This window comes from Xenopus laevis, chromosome 9_10S, assembly GCF_017654675.1.
Source record: "Xenopus laevis strain J_2021 chromosome 9_10S, Xenopus_laevis_v10.1, whole genome shotgun sequence".
NCBI lineage: Eukaryota > Metazoa > Chordata > Amphibia > Anura > Pipidae > Xenopus > Xenopus laevis.
Genome location: NC_054388.1, coordinates 81242869 through 81264742, shown reverse-complemented (window position 1 = coordinate 81264742; position 21874 = coordinate 81242869). Strand labels below are relative to the sequence as shown.

Here is a 21874-nt window from a genome sequence, read left to right as displayed (position 1 = left end):
CTTTTCGGCGCATCAGCTTCTCGGCACTTCCGCATTCGGCAACGCAGAGGGAAGACGTACGGCTCGGGCGCTCGTTAGGGGGGCCCGGATCTTCAAAAAATGCAGCGCTGCTGGGCCCCCCTTCATGCCCGGCCCGGTACGCTTGTCCCCCCTGATGGCGGCCCTGGTAAGAGCCCTAAGAGTAAAATTAGAACCAAATTATCTGATGAGCACCTTGAGAATTCACTGAGAATTGCAATTACTTCCATTCAACCAGTTATTGATACATTAGTTTCTAAAAACACAATGTCAAAAATCCTACTAGGTTTATGATACCCTCCTTTCTTTTACTTTTACAATAAAATAAATCAAAAGTTAGCCTTAGTGTTTATTTCGCGTGTGCCCCAGAACATTTTTCTTCTTCCAATGTGGCCCATGGAAGCCAAAAGGTTGGACACCCCTGCTGTACAGCATTGGCCCCCAACCAGTGACTGTGAATGTTGCTCCCAGTGGCCTCAAAGCAGGTGCTCATTTTTGAATTCCTGGCTTGGAGGCAAGTTTTTGTTGCATAAAAACCTTGTGTACTGCCAAAAAGAGCCTCCTGTAGGCTGTCAATTCACATAGGAGCTAACAAATCGCAAATCACAGCCCTATGTGGTACCCCCCAGGAACATGTTTCATACATGGTTGATCCCCAACTCTGTTTAGAGTTGAATGTAGCTCAAGGGTTTTTAAATTAACTTTTAGTACGACATAGAGAGTGAGCCCCAGCCATCAATGGGCCCCTGGGTCCCCCTGCCCTGTGGTGGAAGCCCCTGTGAGCCTCAGACCAGCCAGTCTGACGCTGAGAGCGATATTAGGAGACAATTTGTAATTGGTTTTTCATTTTTTATTTACTTGTGCTTTTTGAGTTATTTTGCTTTTTATTCAGCAGCTCTCCAATTTGCAGTTTCAACAATCTGGTTGCTATGATCTGAAATACTCGAGACAATTTGTAATTGGTTTTTCATTTTTTATTTATTTTTGCTTTTTGAGTTATTTTGCTTTTTATTCAGCAGCTCTCCAGTTTCAACAATCTGGTTGCTAGGATCTGAAATACTGTGATGCAATTAATCAGCACTCACCCAAACCCTTATGGTGCTTGCGTAAAGTTGTCCACTCCAACTCATTTGGATACTCGTAAAGTGAATTCACAGCACCATCCATAGATCAATATTAAAAAGCCTTTATTGGTATCTTGGCTCAGCTCGATTCAGGCCTTGCACAGCCTTTTTTCAAGTTGATTATTTATATGTGCTTTGTGAGTTATTTAGCTTTTTATTCAGCAGCTCTCCATTTTGCAGTTTCAACAATCGGTTGGTGCGATCCTACATACCCTAGAAACTATACACTAATTTGAACAAGAGACTGGAATATGAATAAGAGATGGCCTGAACAGAAAGATGAGTAATAGTAAGTAGCAATAATAATAAAATTGTAGCCTTACAGGGCATTTGTTTTTTTAGATGGGGTCAGTGACCCCCATGTAAAAGTTTTAATTAGTCAGAAGAAGGCAAATAATTCAAAAACTATTTAAAAAAAAATCAATTGAAAAGTTTCTTAGAATTAGCCATTCTATAACATACTAAGGGGCCGATTTATCAAGCTCGAGTGAAGGATTCGAAGTAAAAAAACTTTGAATTTCCAAGTATTTTTTGGGCTACTTCTACTAAAAATCGTTCGACTATTCGACCATTCGATAGTCGAAGTACTGTCTCTTTAAAAAAAACTTCGACCCCCTAGTTCGGCAGCTAAAAGCTACCGAAGTCAATGTTAGCCTATGGGGAAGGTCCCCATAGGCTTGCCTAAGTTTTTTTGATCGAAGGATATTCCTTCGATTCAAAGGATTTAATCGTTCGATCGAAGGAATAATCCTTCGATCGTACGATCGAATTTTCTGCGCTAAATCCTTCGACTTCGATATTCGAAGTCGAAGGATTTCAATTCCTAGTCGAATATCGAGGGTTAATTAACCCTCGATATTCGACCCTTGATGAATCGGCCCCTAAATGTTAACTTAAAGGTGAACCACTCCTTTAAAAAGGTTGGGGCCCCTATTATACAGGATGAATGAATGAAGAGATCACCTATGTACAGTAGGAAACTAAGCCGTGGGGTGCCAAACCCATGATTTCAATACAAACAGGCCCGGTTTGTGGAGAGGCCACCAAGGCTGGGCCTAGGGCGGCAGAATTTTAGGGGGCAGCATGCTGCCCAACCACACCCACATTGGTTCAGAAACACTGGGGATGAGCAGGAGATATATCTTCCATGTGCCAATTAGGGTTGCCACCTGTCCGGTTTTGACCCGCAGGGTCGCCACCGTCCAATCCCTTTTATTTGCCCAAGTTTTCATCATTGGAACTGGAGCAATGGGGGTTGGCGCACAGGAAATTTAAAAAAAGATTGTATCTCCTGAGCATCACCAGTGTTTCTGAACCAATGTGGGTATTGTTAGGCCCAGGACTTGGTGGCCTTTCCACTAGGGTTGCCACCTTTTCCAGAAAAAAATACCGGCCTTCCTATATATTTACCTTTTTTCCCTATTAATAACATTGGGATCAACCATCATATTTAACGGGCAGGCCTGTAAAATACTGGCCAGGTGGCAACCCTACTTTCCACAAATCCGGGCCTGTTGACCAGGACAGTCTGGTATTTTGAAGGGCTTCCTGGTCAAAACATCCTGCCCCGTTTTCCAAATTAGGAAAACCGTGAGGTATTCCCTACGATTGACAAGCCGAATGCCGCGTCATTGCAACACCCCTGATGCCACTGCCTATCCCCTTTTTGTCTTTGCCCCGTACCCACGGTCCAGCCCCCTGCCTGGTCTCCATCAGGCTAAAAAAAAAACTTTAGCGCCAATCCCCATTGATCCGGTCCCGACGCTGAAAATTTGAGCGAATAAAAGGAAGGGGACGGGGGCGACTTACGACAGCAGGTTTAGGGGTGCCTCTGTGTAAATCTGGCCCTGATTACAAATGTAATAATGGCTCATGGCAACCTGGCTTGTGGCACTTTGTTACTGTGTGTATGTAGTGTCACCAGCAAGGAATTCAAGTTTATTGCTGATCTGGCACCGCTGCAATGGTAATAGATCAGAATTTGTATAACTCGGCACAAAAGCTGCAGGCCATTTGCAGAACTTGTCTGGGGCAGCACCACTCTTGTAGCGACATTTATTATGGTTTATGGAACATACTGCGGCTTTTAAATTGCTCGCTCGCATCACATTTACAAAAAACCAGCAATGAAAAAGATGCGCTGCTGCTGCTGCCATTGAACTTCATCCTTCTGCCTGCGCCTCTAATGTTAAATAAAACAAGTCCATTCTGACGAGCCCTCATAGATCTTATTCAATTATATCGAACGAGACAATAGGTTAAATATGCAAATATTAAAAGTAAAACCAGGGAACTGTAACAAATACTATCCACAGATTTACAGCTACCTCGAGAATGGGGATAAACAAGAATGTCAACTTTTCTCCTACTTTATCTCCACTAATTGCGAGTGGGGCACGCCCAGCGCTGTAACCCCGCCCATCAACCACACCCGACGTCACTTGGGCGGAAGAAGATATTCCTTGTGCAGCTTGGTGCCATATGACGCATTGCTCTCTGATTGGCTAGATCTGCCATTGAGTCGATTACCATTTGTCAAAACAGGATCAGCTGGGAGAGGGGCGTGGTGAGCGGCTGGGGCTGGGAAGTGGCTGTAGTGTAAAGCTCTTGCTGGCCCTGGGAAGACCTGAGAGTGATTCTGCAGATTTTGCTTCTTGTTTGCTCCTTTAAAACACCAGGTAAAGATATGGTTTATTTGATATGGGCTTTTCTATTTTGTACTAAAGGGTTGTTTTTGTTTAAGTTCAATGAATTCTGTTCCTGCAGCTTTATTCAGTTGTGTTTAACATGTTACAGAAACCTTGTACATACAGGCTTATGCATTATACATAGTGGTGGGTGAATTTATTCAGCAGGCGCGAATTCTCGGCGAATAAATATGTGGAACTGCTGCGAAAATTCGCAAATGTGCGCCAGCGTTCAAAAAAATGGACGCCGGCGTCTAAAATGAGACGCCGGCGACATTTCTCGAATTTTTCGCCATTCAGCAAATTTCACGGGAATTTCGTGAATTATTCAGCCACAGATTCGCCACCACAAATTTATACACAATTGCTCTATAGCTTTATATTTGAACCAGTAATGTTCTTACTCACAAAAAATGGAATAGGATCACATTTTCAGCCTATCTGTGGGCTGCAAACTAATCATTTTCTTTTGTCCAAGTCTTAAAGGTTCACCTATAAATGAACTTTTTGTATGTTATATGATGGCCTATTCTAAGCAACTTTTCAACTGATCCTCGTTATTTGTTTTTGATTTTGAATTACTTGCTTTCCTCTTCTGAATCTTTCCAGCTTTCAAATGGGGGGGGGGGTCACTGACCCCATATAAAAACAAATGCTACAAATGGATAGTTATTGCAACTTTTCATCATTCATCTTTCTAATCAGACCCTCTCCTATCTACATTCCAGTTTTTTATTCAAATCAATTCATGGTTGCTAGGGTAATTTGGGCCCTAGAAACCAAGAGTCAAATTTCGAGTTTATGGGAGTTTATAAAAACTCCCATAAACTCTGAAATTCGAAAAAAAACCGATCAAAATGTATTTAAAATTTTTTTTTTTTTATATTTGGGTGAATAGGATCGACCTGCGAACTCAAATCAAGTTCGTATCGATGAAAATTTTACATCAAAAAAACTTTTTTCCCCCCAAAAGTCCACCAAAGGACTCCAAAATTATTTGGCGAATATTCAAATTCGAATTCTTAAAGGGACAGTACATGATAAATTTCAAAATTCGATTTTTTTTTTGTCTCAAATCAAATTTGGACTATTGTCTAGTCGATTATAATAAAAAGTTAGTTTACTGAGTGCTAGCACATGGCTACCATGCCTATAGTATTTTGTAGTGCTAAGTATAGAAAGACTGAACTCAGAAAATGTTTCACCATTACAGGACAAGTCTTGTTGCTCAGACGTCACACTACTAGGTACTGAATTTAATGAACTGAATGAATGTAATCCTTCATAGAAACACATTCTTGTTTGTGCTTGGAAGGATGGTTTTAGTGGAGGTAGTGTCTATATTTGTATTTTATACATAACAAATAATTTGCCGTATAGATTGCATATTTCAAAATGTATGAAATCCATAATTGTTTAGCATAGTTAATATATTGAATCAACACGAATATAAAAAAATAGAAATCAGCACGGTCCATCTATACCACATTTGAAAAGTCCAAGAGTAGCTTTACTATGAAGGCAGGCTAAATTTGTCCACATAAAAACATAAAGATGAGAGGGATAATGTAACCATTATCTGTGGGGACACGGACAAATCAAGCTGATTCCCAATCGTACCAGCATTAAGCAGGGGGAGCGATAACCATCACCTAAATACTAAAACCACACGGTTTAAACCACATGGCCTTCTGCACACAATTGTCACAATGTCAGTTGATTTTAAAGGGATGGTTAACCTTTGTTAATTAGTATGTTCTAGAATGGCTAATTCTAAGCAACTTTTAATTTGGCCTGCATTTTTGCTTTTTTTTTTTTTTTATAGTTTTTGAACTATTAGCTGCCTTCTTCTGACTTTTTTCACTCACTGACACTGTCACTGACCCCATCTCAAAAACATATGCTCTGTAAAGCTGGAAATGTATAGTTATTGCTACTTTTTTCTTTTTAATGCTAGCGCAACAAAACGCCGGCACAAATCGTGTGGAAATAAGGTAAGTGAATGCATTGTCGGATGGTGTCGCAGCTTTGATCCGATGCGATACGACTATCGGATGCAGGTGCAGCACGCTGCAAATTCATCCGACATTTACATTACTTACCTTATTTCCCTTGCATGCGATTTGACTCTGGTGTTTTGTTGCTACTCCATGTTCGACCCAGTTTGCAGGCAACCTTACCTGATCACTAACTGAACATATAAATGTCTATCCTGCCTTATAGTTGTTTGGCCAGCTGTCAGATTTTGCCTTTAAAAGGGATATTTTGTAAATCAACTAAACTATATTGTATTACAAGTCAGAAATCTATTTGCTAATGTAGACTTCTATTTTTCTTTTGTAGGATGTCCAAGAAAATTAATGGTGGTTCTGTGGTAGAAATGCAAGGAGATGAGATGACTAGAGTTATATGGGATCTGATTAAAGAGAAGCTGATTTTGCCCTATGTGCAGTTGGATTTGCACAGGTAAGACATATAAATGGCACATACAAATCAGCTTCTACTTTTTTTGTTTTAATATTAATTGGTCAATAATTGTGGTTCTGTATCCATTTTATTTGCTCTGTTCTACACTTTGGTTTCCCTTATAACCTAGATAAGTGTACCTGCCACTTTATTATTATAGTTGTAACTAGCCAATAAGCAATTGTGTATCACTTAAGTATTTGTTTTGTCTTTTGCTACTACTTGACCTTTGTTTTCCTTCTGGGCTTGTTTTTTCAACTGTTACTTTGAACAGAGTAAATAACTAGCTTTCCTTGACAGACTGCATTAGCTCCATAGCCTGAGCATATAAGGATAAAGGTCAGAGTGCTGAATCCACCTGTCCCCACTTGTCTCCACGTTCCACCCTTACAACTGGTTTGATGGTTGCTCTTTCCAGTTTTAGTGAGTTGTATGCCAGTCGTGTATAAAAGCTTCACTGCAAAAACTCAAGTCATCATTCAGCACCACAAAATATCTGAATCCAGATAAGCGTTAGTGAAACTTATAAAACACCAGACTAGACATTTTAATACCTTCATCATACTGGCTCAGGTTGGATATTAAAATGGAAACTCTGTGCTAATAATTCAACATAAAGTGAGACTTTTACCTGTGAAGGAAAAAATGTTTGTTAAGATTAATGTTATACTATTAGTCCATTAAATGCAGACCTGGATTTTTAATGTGGCCGCCTGTAGGCCAGAGCGTCCTTGCTAGGGTTGCGACCTGTCCGGATTTCACCCGGACAGCCTGGGTTTTGGAAGGAATTAGGAAATCCAGACAGGACATTGAAGTGAATGACACAGCGATCAGCCAATCGCTGATCGTCATGTCATCAGTCCCGCCCCTGGCAGTTATTGCATGATTGGCTGTACATATAGATGCAAGATACTATACTATGATCAAATCTAAAAGGCAATGATTAACAATGTGGCTGTTTACTTGCCCTTGGCTGCGGATGCATCTGCTTTCAATGTGTCCAGCTGTTGCTGCTTCTTTCCTCTTCTTAGCCTCAGCCCTGTGGTTGTTGGATCCTCTCTGCATCATTGCTTCTGGCCTTCTGCATACACCATTGAACTCCTGCACTCCTGCATTTTGTGATAATGGTACTTTAGCAGCAACTGTCTGGTGCTAATGCAAGTTATCTATACTTGGAAACAAGTACATCAGTTTCCCGTTTTCAGCCTTGTACTAAACTGTGTATCACCCACTAGCTGTTTTAATTTGCATCTGATACCTCTGGGTGGATTGATTAGAATTAGATCAAAGTGTTTCATCCAGAGGCAAATTTGGGTGACTTCGGAAGAACAAAGCCATGGGTAGGTTTTACCACATGTGATTTTGATTATTCCAGTGAAGAAGCATATTTGGGAGATGTGTTGCCTGAAGTATGCATTACGGGTGGCAAATCTCCCTGTTGGCTATCACCCTAAATCTGATGCTGTCTGACCAATCTTTTTTCTTCTTCATTGAAATACATTGAATGTTGGATGTAGATACATGAACAAACCACACCATCTGACCTCATCTCGTGCTGTTGTGTGGTAAGATCACATAAATTCTGGCCCTCAAAATCTCTTGTGTGGTCTAGCCTAAACCAGGCTAAGCCAAGATTTAAAATATCTACTTGCTTGATCAATTAGTACCACATGAAAATTACCCATGTACTGATGCTCTGTGTTGCTCTGTGATTATACACAAATATATGTTTGTAGCTGAACTGAGAATTACAGTTTACAAAGCTGTGCCCTTATTTATACTTCTTGTTAATCTTAAAGCAACAGACCCTGGGCTATTTCATAGCAAGTCGGAAAACCAGTTATTAACTTCTCCTGTGTCTGCATTGACAGACAATGCATCAGCCTGTATGTAGGGATGAGCAAAGTTTCACTGCGAAAATGACGCCTATAGAAGTTGCACATCAAAAATTTGTTGCGCAATATTTTGTGTGTCAAAAAACAGTTTACCATCCATAGACTTTAATGTAGGGATGCACCGAATCCACTTTTTTGGATTCGGCCGAACCCCCGAATCCTGTGTGAAAGATTTGGCCGAATACCGAACCCCAACCCTAATTTGCAAATGCAAATTAGGGGTGGGAAGGGGAAAACATTTGTTACTTCCTTGTTTTCTGACAAAAAATCACGCAATTTCCCTTCCCACCCCTAATTTGCATATGCAAATTAGGATTCGGATTTGGTTCGGCCGGGCAGATGGATTCGGCCGAATCCGAATCCTGCTGAAAAAGGCCAAATCCCGAACCGAATCCTGGATTCGGTACATCCCTACTTTAATGTATTTCGGCGACTTTTCGCTGAAGAGTAATGGGTCAGATTCGCCCATCACTACTTGTGTGCAGATAGCTTTCATGGATTTTGCAGTGGAGGTGAGCCCTATTTTTGTTCAGAAATCCAAGAAATAGCTGTGTCTGTAGTCTTAGCATGCTTATTTTTTAGGCTAAGGCCACACTAGGCGATAGCGCGGCGATTTGACTCGCGGCGACTTTTCGCCGCGACTTTTAAGCCGCAATCGCTGTGGAAACTTTTGCGCTGGCGTCTAGGGGGAATCGCGAAAAATCGCCAGCGTAAAAACACACGCGGCGATCTTTTCTCTACTGTCGCTCGAAATTGCCTCGCTAGGCGATTTCGAGCGACAATAGAAAAAAGATCACCGCTTGTGTTTTTACGCTGGCGATTTTTCGCGATTCCCCATAGACGCCAGCGCAAAAGTTTCCACAGCGATTGTGGCTTAAAAGTCGCCGCGAAAAGTCGCCGCGAGTCAAATCGCCGCGCTATCGCCTAGTGTGGCCTTAGCCTTAGGGTTTTAAAAACCGTAACAAGCTGTTGTTGCATTATCTGTTGCAAAATCTTTCCTGAGAGTGTGATGAAACTGAATATCTTTCTCTGTTATTGTTCCTTAGTGCAAATTAAAACTGCCCATAACGAGAGAAATATTTTCAAGCAGTTACCGTCATTACATTTTAAACTTCATCGCTATTGCAGTTCTTTGTTTTTAGAATGACAATTTAGAAAGATTACCATCAGATACTAAGGTCACAGGTGGCCAGAGGCTGATGACTCCTATCAGTTTGTGTTGGAGGTCACTGGCCACCAGTATAAAATATTGAGTCACTGCTCCTCCTTCCCATCATACAATGTGATCACTCTGCCTACTGGTGACTGCTCAGTACATTATAACAATCTACATGATTACATTAAAAGTGGAACCAGCTTCAAGAGCAAATCAGCAAGCCCTTGTAGAGCCCATGTAGGCATCTAATTAATGAAATCCGGTGATCAAACATTCCGTCCAAGTGTAGGTATTTATGTATGATAACCCAGATTAATAAAACTTTAATTTTCCAAAGATCTATAAATGAAAAATAAGGAAAAATGTATAACCCCCCCCCCCCCACTAGTTTGATAAACCTATCCCTGTGTCCTTTACAATCTCTGGCTCAAGCCTTTCCCTACAAAGAGTGAGTTCTATTAGTCAGATAAATTACTAGTACACTGCAGGCAGCTTTTTATAAGAAATTTGTATTTTATCTACCCTGATAATGTCTATTTATTCTTCTACAGCTATGATCTGGGCATGGAGAACCGTGATGCCACAGACGATCAAGTTACAGTGGATGCTGCAGAAGCAATTAAAAAGTACAACGTTGGCATCAAATGTGCCACTATTACACCTGATGAGAAGAGGGTAGAAGAGTTTAATTTGAAACAAATGTGGAAATCTCCAAATGGAACTATCAGGAATATTCTTGGAGGCACAGTGTTCAGAGAGGCCATCATCTGCAAGAACATCCCAAGGCTGGTTTCAGGATGGGTCAAACCTATTATCATTGGCCGTCATGCTTATGGTGACCAGGTAAAATAAAACATGCTGTTCTGTAGAAGCCTACTCATTATTAAATGTGGCTGGCCACAAAGCATACATTTAATTTACAATTTAAATATTTTTTTTGTACAAATACTGACAAATTTGAATTATATTTTCAAAAAATCCAATGTTTGGTGTTTATTAAGCACAAAAAACTAGACTTGCATATATAACTTCTAAAAGCTTGCACATTCATGTAGAGGTTAATGGTCGTTGTCCTAGGCAAAATTCAAGCTATTTTTAATTCGAGATTTTTGAGTTTGTAAATTCAATTTTTTTTCTTTTCTTCCATGATTGTATTCATTCAAGGTTTTTATAGTCTGATTTTTTTTAATAGACAAACAATTTTTTTAATTTGTAAGTTATTAGAAAAAACTCTAAAACATCACAAATTTGATTTTTGATAAATAAGGCCAAAGCTCTAAACCAACACTTTTACCTACTCTGTACTATATAACCAAGACAATATTTTTTATTGGGCTTTTTTTTATTTTAACATTGAAAACATCCAAAAAATGGTGTGAGCTGCTTATTGTTGCAGCTTTTATTTGGCTGAGCTGCTATTGCAGATGTAAAAATGCTCCTGTCACGTTGTTTTTTTTTTTTTTTCAAAAAGCAGTTAAGTATACCAGGTTTGTTAAATAATTTTGAAAGGACGCATTGGAACTTTATCCTGAACCTTCTATAAAGCTATCCTTACATACCCATTAATAGGATATGTAAATAAAACCCTAATTTTGTAGGCAAAAATGAATACTATATGGCACTGATTTTACTTGGAGCTAAAAATGATTCTTGCCTTCAAAAATTCCCTCTTTGTTGGAGCTCCCTATAGATCTGCTATGGTCCCTGTCCGTGTTTCATATGTGGGGTGGGCATGTCCTAATGGTCCCTGCCAGAAGCACAGTACAAGGGGGGAATAGCCAATCAAAGCCCTGCAGTCACACAAGCACAGACAGGCTTCAGTTCAGCCTAGCTGCTGATTGGTTCCTATCCAACAGTGCAGTGTGCTGAGTGCCGCCGACTCCCCTGAACAGCCTGGGAAAGGAGGCAGCAGGAAGCTAAATAGATGGGTGGCATTAGTAGGGTTTTTGCGGAAATACTCAATAAATTAGCCCAAAACACTACTTTTTAAATCACAATCCTTCAGTATTTAGAGGAGTATAATACACTGGTACATAAATTGTCTCCTTTTACTGTGTACTTTATAAAACCGGAACATCAAACTTCTCTGAGCCTCCAGCAATAATAAAGCAGTAGCTTGTACTTGAACTAAGATATACCAGTAATTACTCCTCGTTGGAGGCAAAACAATCCTGTTTGGTTTATTTAATGTTCAAATAATTTTTTAGCTGACTTTAGGTATGGAGATCTAAATTACAGAAATACCCCTTATTCGGAAACACTCAGGTCCCGAGCATCCTGGTCAATAGGTCCTATACTTGTAGAAATGGGCATATTTGTAGTGTAATTACCCATGTATGTCACATGCAAAGGAAGTTTAGGAATGCATTTGCTGTGCTTGATTTTAAAACTCATTTTTGATATTAGCCACCTGGTATTTCTCTCTCAGTATAGAGCAACTGACTTTGTGGTCCCTGGGCCAGGCAAAGTGGAAATATCATTCACACCCAAGGATGGAGGGGAGGCCATTAAGTATGTTATCCATAATTTTGAAGGTACGTGTATATTTGCTATGTCTCTGTATAAATCTCTAATTTATTGCTGACAAGCAACCGAGAAATTCAGGATAACCATACTCTTGCAAGATACAGGGCAATACTGAAGGGCCTAGTGCCAGGATATCGCTTGATGGTAATATATAATGTGTACTGATGTTAGTTGTCATTATTGCGGTGCTACTTTTTTTCCCCCCCTCTGAGAATGCATTTATTCTCTAAAAGAAGCCCTAGTCCAGGTAACATTTAGCTGGAAATTTGCCCAATGTTGGTAAAGGAAGCCTAACGTTTCTGAAAGGTTCCTTTAAGGATTTTCTCACATGAGGTGCTTTCGCTAACACCAGTCTGCTCCAGTCTACCCTGTTGTCTGTATGCACTGACAAAAGTAACATACACCTGTCTATGAACACACAGCATTTATTTTGTTTTACTTATTTTAAATCAAATGACCCTCAGGCAGCATAGAAGAAACTGAATTACTTTCTGTAGTTTTGTATTCAATTGTAATTGTCAAGGTCCATCACAGCAAATAACAGAAATGGTAATAAAGAGATGATTTAAAGGAACAGTTCAGTGTAAAATAAAAACTTGGTAAATAAATAGGCTGTGCAAAATAAAAAATGTTTCTAATATAGTTAGCCAAAAATGTAATCTATAAAGGCTCTCTAACTCTGAGTTAGTCAGCGACTTGAAGAGGGGTCACATGGGACATAACTGTTCAGTGAGTTTGCAATTGATCCTCCGCATTCAGCTCAGATTCAAAAGCAACAGATATTATCCATGAGGCCTCCCCTCAAGTTACTGCCTGGTAACCAATTTGTGGAAACCAAGAGAGCTGCAAAGCAAGAAGTTGGGTTCTATTCTATGTTAGACATCCAGTCACTCCAGCCTTTATACATTTGAATAAATCTGAGCTGAATGCTGAGGGTCAATTACAAACTCACTGAACAGTTATGTCCCATGTGGCCCCCCTTCAAGTCAGAGTTAGAGAGCCTTTATACATTACATTTTTGGCTAACTAACTATATTAGAAACATTTTTTATTTTGCACAGCCTATTTTTACACTTAACAATTCCTTTAAGTGGAAGGAGCCTGTGGAGAGAATGAGGAATTTGGTTAATGTTTTATAAAAATATTCAATTGAGGTAAATAGTGAAGGAACTAGATAGGATGATTGTCATGTGCCTTTGGTAAGTTAAGTACAAAGGTCATTTTTGTGTATTTATATATCACCATGTATTCAATGCTTTACAAAGTGTAATTACAAACAGGGTTACAGTTATTGTAAATTAAGCTGAACTTGTGAAGGAAGCCATTTGCTGTATAAACATATTCCAGGGCAGGTCGTTTCTACCTCTTTTCAAATGGTAACTGAAGGAGCCATGGTGTCTTCCTCTAAATAGCGTTTGCTTTCTTTACACATAATAAAGGGCCCTTTAGATTGATTCAGCAATTTATTTTCTCGATTATTGGGACCTCTGACAATTTGGCCAGATGCCGATCGGGCTGGTTTGATTTTCCTGTGGGATTGGGGACTGCAGACCTCGTTCTGATGGCTCACGTTCCTGCAGTTGTAATCTGATTAGTCCTAGGGCAAACAGTTGGATTAAAACTCAATATCATCCACTTTAGGTGAGCATATTGGGGGGAAAGATCTTGTAGTGTATGGCCACCTTTAGAAAAAGGGGATAAATATTAGTGACCAAGGATCTCTCTTTACTATCATACATTGGCTAAGAGGCTACCAACTTAATCTGAAGGGCCTAACAGAAAAATGGTCAGATATCTATCAGACAAATTTGAATTCCTGTTGTGCAAGAATCAAATTTGCCTATTGGCACATGTGTCTCCAAATGGTCTCTGTGGTCTTCTGTTATTAGCCTTAGGGTCAGGGCACATGCCCGGCAAAAAAATCTCCTCTTCTTCGGGTTGACTAATCTCAGCAAACTGCTTCCCACCGGCTAGATGTAAATCGCCGGCGGGATGGCACAAGGAGCGCTTTGTTTTCTGAAGTGCCACCCTACCGGCGATTTACATTCTAGCTGGTGGGAGGCAATTCAGGGAGATTAGTCGCCCCAAAGAAGAGGAGCTTTGTCACCGGGTGGCTAATCTCCCTCCTGAATTTGAGCGTGTGCCCAGACCCTTAAAGAAAAAAAAAAACATTTATCTATTTCATTAATTTTTTTTTTTTTTGCTTCTGTCTCTTCCAGACTGCGGAGGGGTTGCTCTTGGAATGTACAACACCGATCAGTCCATTAAAGACTTTGCACACAGTTCTTTCCAGATGGCTCTGTCTAAAAGCTGGCCCCTGTATATGAGCACCAAAAACACCATTCTCAAGAGATATGATGGGCGATTTAAAGATATATTCCAGGAAATATATGAGAAGTAAATTACGTTTTCCTTGCTGATAAGACATGCCATTTGTAGAGTAATCTTTGTTTTATTCTTTTCATTTGTGAGTGCTCTATCACTTTTTGTTTTAAATAAATAACTAGTCTTATGTGATTATAATAGAGGCACAAATGTATATAAATATTCATGTTTGCTCCAAATTACGGAAAGTCGATCTCCCATAAACTCAATTAATCCTAATAATCCAAACTTTTACAAATTATTCCCTTTTTCTCTGTAATAATAAAACAGTAGCTTGGACTTGATTCCAACTAATCCTTATTAAAATCACAACCAGCCTATTGGGTTTATTTAATGATTGCACAATTTTCTATTATTCTATTAAATTAAGGAGAGATCCATTACCTTGAAAACCCCAGGTCCTGAACATTCTGGATAACTGGTCCCATACCTGTACTGATTTATAGCATTTTTATATTCTTTTGAAAACTATATTTAGTAAACTTTTTCATGTGGCTATTGTATGAGCTTGGAGATAAATCATGACATAAAGCTAAATTATGGATCTAAATAATTATACAGCATTTAAAATTTCAGGTTTAAAGGAGAACTAAAGCCTAACTAAAAAAGTAGGCTAGAAATGTTGTAAATTATGTTTTGGGCTTCTGTACCAGCCCAAGGCAACCATAGCCCTTTAGCAGTAAAGATCTGTGTCTCCAAAGATGCCCCAGTAGCTCCCCATCTTCTTTTCTGCTGATTCACTGCACATGCTCTGTGCTGCTGTCACTAACTGAGCTTAGGGACCCACTTACAATATACAGTACACATAGAATAGAAATGTCACAATATAAGGCTGATCAGTAATTACCGGTAATAGAGACAATTACTACATGGCAGCACAGAAACCAGTGCAACTAAGATCAGAATTTACAATAAAACACGATATGTTGGAGCAATATAAGAAAAATGAAATACTTTTTATAAAATTGTTTTATTTGGATGAAATGGTGTCTATGGGAAATGGCTTTTCCAGTAATTCAGACTTTCTCAATAACAGGTTTCAGGATAATGGATCCCATATCCATACACAAAAAGAGAAAATCATCTGTATAAATTTTAATTATTTTAATATAGGGCTTTCTGGGTAATGGATTTCCAGATAACGGATCTCATACCTGTATAAAAGGTCCATCACTTTGCTATGGCAACAGATGGCTGTTTTTTGTGTGCTTATTTTGCACTTTTGCATGTGAATCATACGATCCCAGGGGGCTGTCCTAATTTTTTAAAATGGTAATTTTCTATTAATGATTACACAATGGCACATACTACTAAAAAAAGTATATTATTATGAAAATGGTTTATTTACATGAAGCAGGGTTTTACACCTGAGCTATTTTATGCAATGCCTTTTTATAGAGACCTACATTGTTTGGGGGGTTTCGTTTTCTTTCAAAAGAATATTGTAATAAAATATCCCCCTTTCTCCTTTGCAGTACCCAGTATTATGTCTATGTATATGGCACCTGCAAACTTCTTTTCGTATTGTCTTACTATCCCTCATCATTTCTCTGTCCTCCTGTAATGTGAAGTGATGGAGGCATTTGTTATGGTAATATGTCTGCTGAGAAATGGCTCCTGTGATCTTTGTACAAGACTTGTTCAGATGATAATTTTATGTATTGTGTTTGCAGGGAATACAAATCCCAGTTTGAAGAGCAAAAAATCTGGTATGAACACCGACTTATTGATGACATGGTGGCACAAGCAATGAAATCTGAAGGAGGTTTCATCTGGGCCTGCAAAAACTATGATGGGGATGTGCAATCAGATTCTGTTGCTCAAGGTTGGAAACATATGCCAGCCTTTAACGTTGCAATATACAGCAATCTATGTGTTCTCTATTTTTACAGAGCTGGGCCAAGTAGTGTTGCGCCCCCCCCCCCCTCAATCCCATGTACCTTTTTAGCATACAGAGTCAAGTGCTCTTAGCACAGGCAAGCCATGCTTTTAGGGAGACTGTTGTTCAGAACTAGGGATGGGCGAATTTTTTCGCCTTGTTTCGCGAAAAAAATGACGCCCATAGACTTGGACCATAGCAACAAGATTACTGAACTTGCAAACTGGAGAGCTGCTAAATAACGCAAAAACCACAAAAAATAAAAACCAGAATACATCATAATGCTAAAAGTTAACTCAAAGGTGAACAACCCCTTTAAATGGATTTCTTACTCCAGGAGTTAACACACTGGTCTGCACATAACTAGGTTATGAACTAGTAGCTATTTCAGGGAACCCATATATTTATGGACATAACTATTGAAAGTACCTAAAACTAATGCATACAAATAAATTGGTCTAATTTATTTATAGGCAGTGTGGACACACTATTAAAATGCTTCTAATTAACAAGCATGTAGGAAGCATGTTCTACTCAAAACACATTATGGTTCATATTTAGCTGATCTGAAAAGTCACAATCTATTTGGCTTGTCCCCCTACACACCAACTTTGTAAATTTGCATCTTCCTGCTTTAGATGTATAGTGATACAGCATGGTCAGTTTATGCACAACGGTTTTTATATATATAATATTATTTTTTGGTAAGGATATGGCTCTCTTGGCATGATGACAAGTGTGTTGATATGTCCTGATGGGAAGACAGTGGAGGCAGAAGCAGCCCATGGGACAGTAACTCGACATTATAGAATGCATCAAAAAGGACAAGAAACCTCAACCAACCCTATTGGTGAGCCAACACTTGCTTTATTTTGTTAGTTATTCTTTAAAGGAGAAGGAAAGACTTTGCACATTTGGGGGTGCCAAATATTAGGCACCCCCAAGTGATTGTATTGACTTACCTGAAACCCCGGGCCGGTGCTCCTATCAGCAGAAAACTGCACCGGCCCAGGGTTATACCAGTGAGCACCACAGAGTGATCCTCTTCTGGTGTCTTCTTGCTTCAAATTTCCTGGCGCAAACGCAGTTGAACGAAATAGCCAACTTTTTAGTTAAAGTTCGGATTTTCATTCTAGTGTACATTCGCAGCCGCAAGAAGAAGCCGGAAGAGGATTGTTCTGTGGTACATATTGGTATAACCCCAAGTCAGTGCAGTTTTCTGCTCATAGGAACACCGGCCTGGGGTTTCAGGTAAGTCAAAACAATCACTTGGGGCGGGGTGCCTAACATTTGTCACTCCAAGTGTACAAAGCCTCTCCTTCTCCTTTAATAACACCTCTCCCCCCCTCCCAAAAAAAAAAGTTCCTCTACCAGAGCTATGGACAGTCTGCAGATGGTATATTTTACGTTTTCTCTATTTCTGTTGACAGCTTCTATCTTTGCATGGTCAAGAGGCCTGGATCATAGAGCAACACTGGATAATAACCAAGAACTTAAGAACTTTGCCACAGCCTTAGAAGAAGTCTGCATCGAAACCATTGAGGCTGGATATATGACTAAGGACCTTGCTGCTTGCATTAAAGGTTTACCAAAGTAGGTTTTAACTTCTTCCAATGCCATTTCATACACAATACACTTTAAACCATGCACATATTTATTATGTATTTTTTTGTTTGTTTTTAGTGTGCAGCGTTCTGACTACTTGAATACCTTTGAATTTATGGACAAGCTAGCTGAAAATCTGCAGCTGAAACTTGCTGTCCATCCTAAGCTTTAACAGAGATCTTACTGGGAAAACAGAGCTGTCCTACACTGCACTTGGTTTACAACCCCCGAAGCATTATCTCCTCAATAGAATGTAATACGTCCGTCCCTAGGTGCAAAAACTTGAACGTCAGGTTTACTTGCAATCATTTAATTGTAACAGAAGGTATTCATTTAAATTATTGTGTTGGTAATTCAGAACCACGATAAGTTAATAAACGTCCATCTCTGTTTTTATACATAATGGGACCACTGCAGCCATAAATAAGAATAAATCAGGGGAAACCAGTTGCATTCCCATAATTTTTGGCATACCTTTGTGCAAGCAAATAGCCTCCCAATTTTCTTAAAAGATGTGACTGAGAGTGTTCTTAGTGCTCTGGCAAAAGTTTGGTTTAGTTTTTGCATGAAGGAAACATTAAAGAGATACTGACACCTGAAATTAAACTTTTTTTTACATCTATTATAATATTGGCTTTGCAAGCTACTTCTAACTTTGCCATAAAGTATTTACATGATGCTTTTACATTACCTGTCTGATCCCCCATGTTCCTGTATGAGGGGGCTGCCATTAGAAACTGTAACTAACAGGCTGAGATGGGACAGTCAGGTTGGCAAAGTCAGTCAGTGTCAGAGAGTCAGGCTTAGGAACTTCAACTAACAATTATATACAAAAACAAACCTCTCAGCATCAAATGATCAACATGACCTATAGGTAACATTTAATGTACATTCATATGCTAAAATTCTTTTTTTAGTGTCAGTATCACTTTAAGAGATTAATGTATAATGATGTTTGTCAGAGATTTGCTTCTCTAAACTTGTTTCAAACTATTTTTACCTCTGCATAATATACCTTATGTTTACCTCTTATCTTCTCCAAAAATCTCTTCCTGTCAGCCTCGTGAGGCAGCTTCGGAAAACGAAACGATGCGAGTGACATTCCGCCGGCAATTTAGATTCTAGCCGGCGGGGAGGCAGTTTGCGGGAGATTAAACCTTCCTGAATCTTCTCGTTTGTCTCTGCCCTAAAACAAATATGCTAATCCTGTCACAAATCTGTAGGAGTGCATGGCCAGTATGTGGAGGTATTGTCTGCTTCAATCAGAGGCATGGTTAGGGCCAAACATGGCAGAGAGAACGCTAATGGTTATCAGACACAACTTCATACTCGTAGCTTTTACAGAGAAAACAGTACAACTTTGCCTATAAATTGTTAATTCCCCTGTACTATGCACAATTGAGTAAAACATTAAAATGCGGATTTATCAAGAGTCAAAGTGAAAATTGTAATTTCGAATTTGAATTTTTTTTTTATGGCCAAAACTGTCAAATTCGTTTTTTTTTTTTTAAATTTTAATTTTCGAATTTTATCATACACTGGCCCTTGATGAACTCAAATTCTACTATACCCCACCTAAAACCTGCCGAATTGCTGTTTTAGCCTATATAAGACAGCCTGGGATCAATTTGGAGTTGTTTGCAGCCTTCTGGACATTGAGTTTGCAGGTCGATCTTATTCACCCGAAATGTAAAAATTAAATTTATAAAATTCCAATTGGTCCAATTTTGAGTTTATGGGGATTTTATAAAACTCCCATAAACTCAAAATTCAACCCTTGATAAATCTACACCTTAGTGTGCCTTTATGTAGCAAGAAACAAAAAAAAAATGCTATATATGGAAATTGGTATAAAATAACTGTGATCTGGTGCATAGTTGTGATGTAAACCTGGAAAAAAAAAAAGTCCATAAAATTCATTACTTTTATGAATGCTGCTCCAATAACCTACAATGTATTTATGTTGTACAAAGTACATAAACAGACTGATCAGGAATGTGCCATTGTGAATATTTTTATCACTGTTAAATGTTGTCGTAATTAACCTGGCACTGCAAGGCATTTAGCTCCAACAGAGATGTGGTGAATATCATTCTAGGGGCTCCCTGCATGTCACACGTGGAGCCATTTTGCTATTTATTAATCCAACAAGACAGACTGGCTCTAATCCATTCTGGGTAAACAGTACATTTTTTTACGACTGTTCGTATAGTTAAGGCCAATTTCAAACATTATGTTGACAAGGCAAAGAGTTGAAGCATTTTATCTTCTCCTCGTTATCCTAATCACCCCCATTGACTTATGTATCTCCAGGCAAATGTTGCTTATTACAGCAGACTTCCATAATGCAACAACTTCCTTGCAAGCAATTACTATACAAGGGAATGTGGGTGTGATTTTAGGGGTTCTGATCATATTCTCAAGCTACTAATCACTGTGGGCGAGATGCATAAAATTGTTCCTAAATAATGCAGGCTATTGTTTTACTGGCATAAACAAAATAAACAAAGCTGTTTTGGCTCAGGTATGTCAGTTTTTTAGAGACCATTGTTAAGGTTTCCAGTCAGCCAATAGTGTGTAAGTACATTTTCGAAGTATATTTCACATGTTTAGCTTTATTGAAATTACATATCATTTATCTGTACAGAATCATTAAGTTACAATATGGTATCAGCCTGATTGTCAGTAAAGGTCTAATTTTTTTACGCACATGTATTGAAAAGTAGGCCTTTGACATAATAAACACTTACTAATTTTTCATACTAATAAATAATTTTTTTATGCAGTAATTCTGTGTGGCCTTATCTTTACAACAACCATATTGTATAATTTGTTTGAAACCTCAATAAGTGTGTGCATGCTACACGTGATTTAGGTGAAAAACAAAAGACAATGGTAAAATGAACGTTTAACTTGTTTTTTTTAAAGGGTGTATGCATGTGTATAGACTTTAAGTAGTGTGACTGAATGAAATGGCACAGCTAAAGAATGTATTAGATATAAGATTAGCAGGCAAAGTGTTAAAACAAGTAGTAAAATATTTGGATGATTAAAACTATAGCACACGGAAAATCATTTTCAAGTAAATAGTCCTTTTAATTAAACAAACCTCCATGCCACGTATTTTACAAAAAACTTTATTAAAACTCAAATACAGGAAATAAATATATACAAATACATTAAATATACTAAAGAAGTAGTATTGGCAATAAACGAATGCTTGATGCAGGTGTGGCTAACAGGTTATGCTACAACTGAAAGCTTTTGAATAACACAGTTCCTCGCTACGTCGCAGCATTTTGTAAATGTAACAAACCCCACTTGAAAAAATGGACATTGAAATCTTGAAAAGTCTCAAATACAATAAAAACCTGTGTATTCCCAGTAGTTTGACCTACCCAACCACCAAGCAGGAAAATTGCTTTGATAGAAGATATAGTGGTATAAACACACACCTGTTTTCAATATCATCAAAATAAATAGAACTTCTGCTGAATATTTCATTCAAAAGGATCACTAATTACTTATCCTCACTAATCAAGCTGAGCAAGTTTAAAGTGACATAATAAGCTTTGTATACCTTCCTTTTTGTTGTGTCTGTTTTATCTCACAGATCAGCAGAAGGGAATTAAGTAAAGTAGTATCTGTAATAGGAGAAGGCAGTTAAATTACTGGTGCTCGAAAAGCTAGAAAATGTCAGTTTCTTTTTGTCCATTTAGCTCAAAAATGTATTAAAACAAAAGGTATGTTTAAATAAGTCCAATGCATTCAACTCATGTTGAAAAGAAGGGGGGTTTACTGCTCTAAGAGAGAACACGGCCTGTTTTAAAGGGGACCTGTCACCCTAAAATAATTCCAAATTCTTATTTATTGTGTTTGTAAAGCAAAATAAACTTTTCTTACATCATATTAATTATTTAAATCTTTGTTGCCACCTGCCTTGGAATTCACAACCACAGCAAGCAGGCAGCAGCCATTTTGTGGACATTTAAGATAAGCTTTGTAACACCGTTAAAATCTTGTTTATGTGCCAGAATGGGAGACAATTATAGTGTGAGCAGGCAGGGGAAATGGGAGGAGGGCAGTGACATGTAGGAAATGCAAAATGGAAAGTTAAAGTAATGGCCTGCCCC

The 21874-nt window shown here is 38.7% G+C and overlaps 1 protein-coding gene across 2 annotated transcripts; it reads left to right on the top strand.

Moving 5' to 3' along the window:
• The first annotated feature begins 3662 nt into the window (after positions 1 to 3662).
• On the top strand, positions 3663 to 20530 carry idh1.S (isocitrate dehydrogenase 1 (NADP+) S homeolog). 2 transcript variants are annotated; one of them, XM_018239024.2, is made up of 10 exons: positions 3697 to 3820; positions 5787 to 5823; positions 6173 to 6295; positions 9898 to 10189; positions 11775 to 11880; positions 14092 to 14269; positions 15931 to 16082; positions 16846 to 16986; positions 17567 to 17729; positions 17820 to 20530. In XM_018239024.2, the coding sequence occupies exons 3-10, from the start codon at positions 6174 to 6176 to the stop codon at positions 17911 to 17913; spliced, it is 1248 nt and encodes a 415-aa protein (XP_018094513.1). In that variant the 5' UTR covers positions 3697 to 3820; positions 5787 to 5823; position 6173; the 3' UTR covers positions 17914 to 20530. The 2 variants fall into 2 exon arrangements, with proteins under 2 accessions (XP_018094512.1, XP_018094513.1); XM_018239023.2 differs by lacking the exon at positions 5787 to 5823 and having other exon boundaries at positions 3663 to 3820.
• The last annotated feature ends 1344 nt before the right edge of the window (positions 20531 to 21874 follow it).

Excerpts from the sequence above, each read along its gene's own strand:
- idh1.S (XM_018239023.2), top strand. The coding sequence starts at position 6,174 with ATGTCCAAGAAAATTAATGGTGGTTCTGTGGTAGAAATGCAAGGAGAT. Across the intron at positions 11,881-14,091 it reads TGTTATCCATAATTTTGAAG|ACTGCGGAGGGGTTGCTCTT; the intron begins GTACGTGTATAT and ends TGTCTCTTCCAG. Across the intron at positions 16,083-16,845 it reads ATCAGATTCTGTTGCTCAAG|GATATGGCTCTCTTGGCATG; the intron begins GTTGGAAACATA and ends TTTTTTGGTAAG.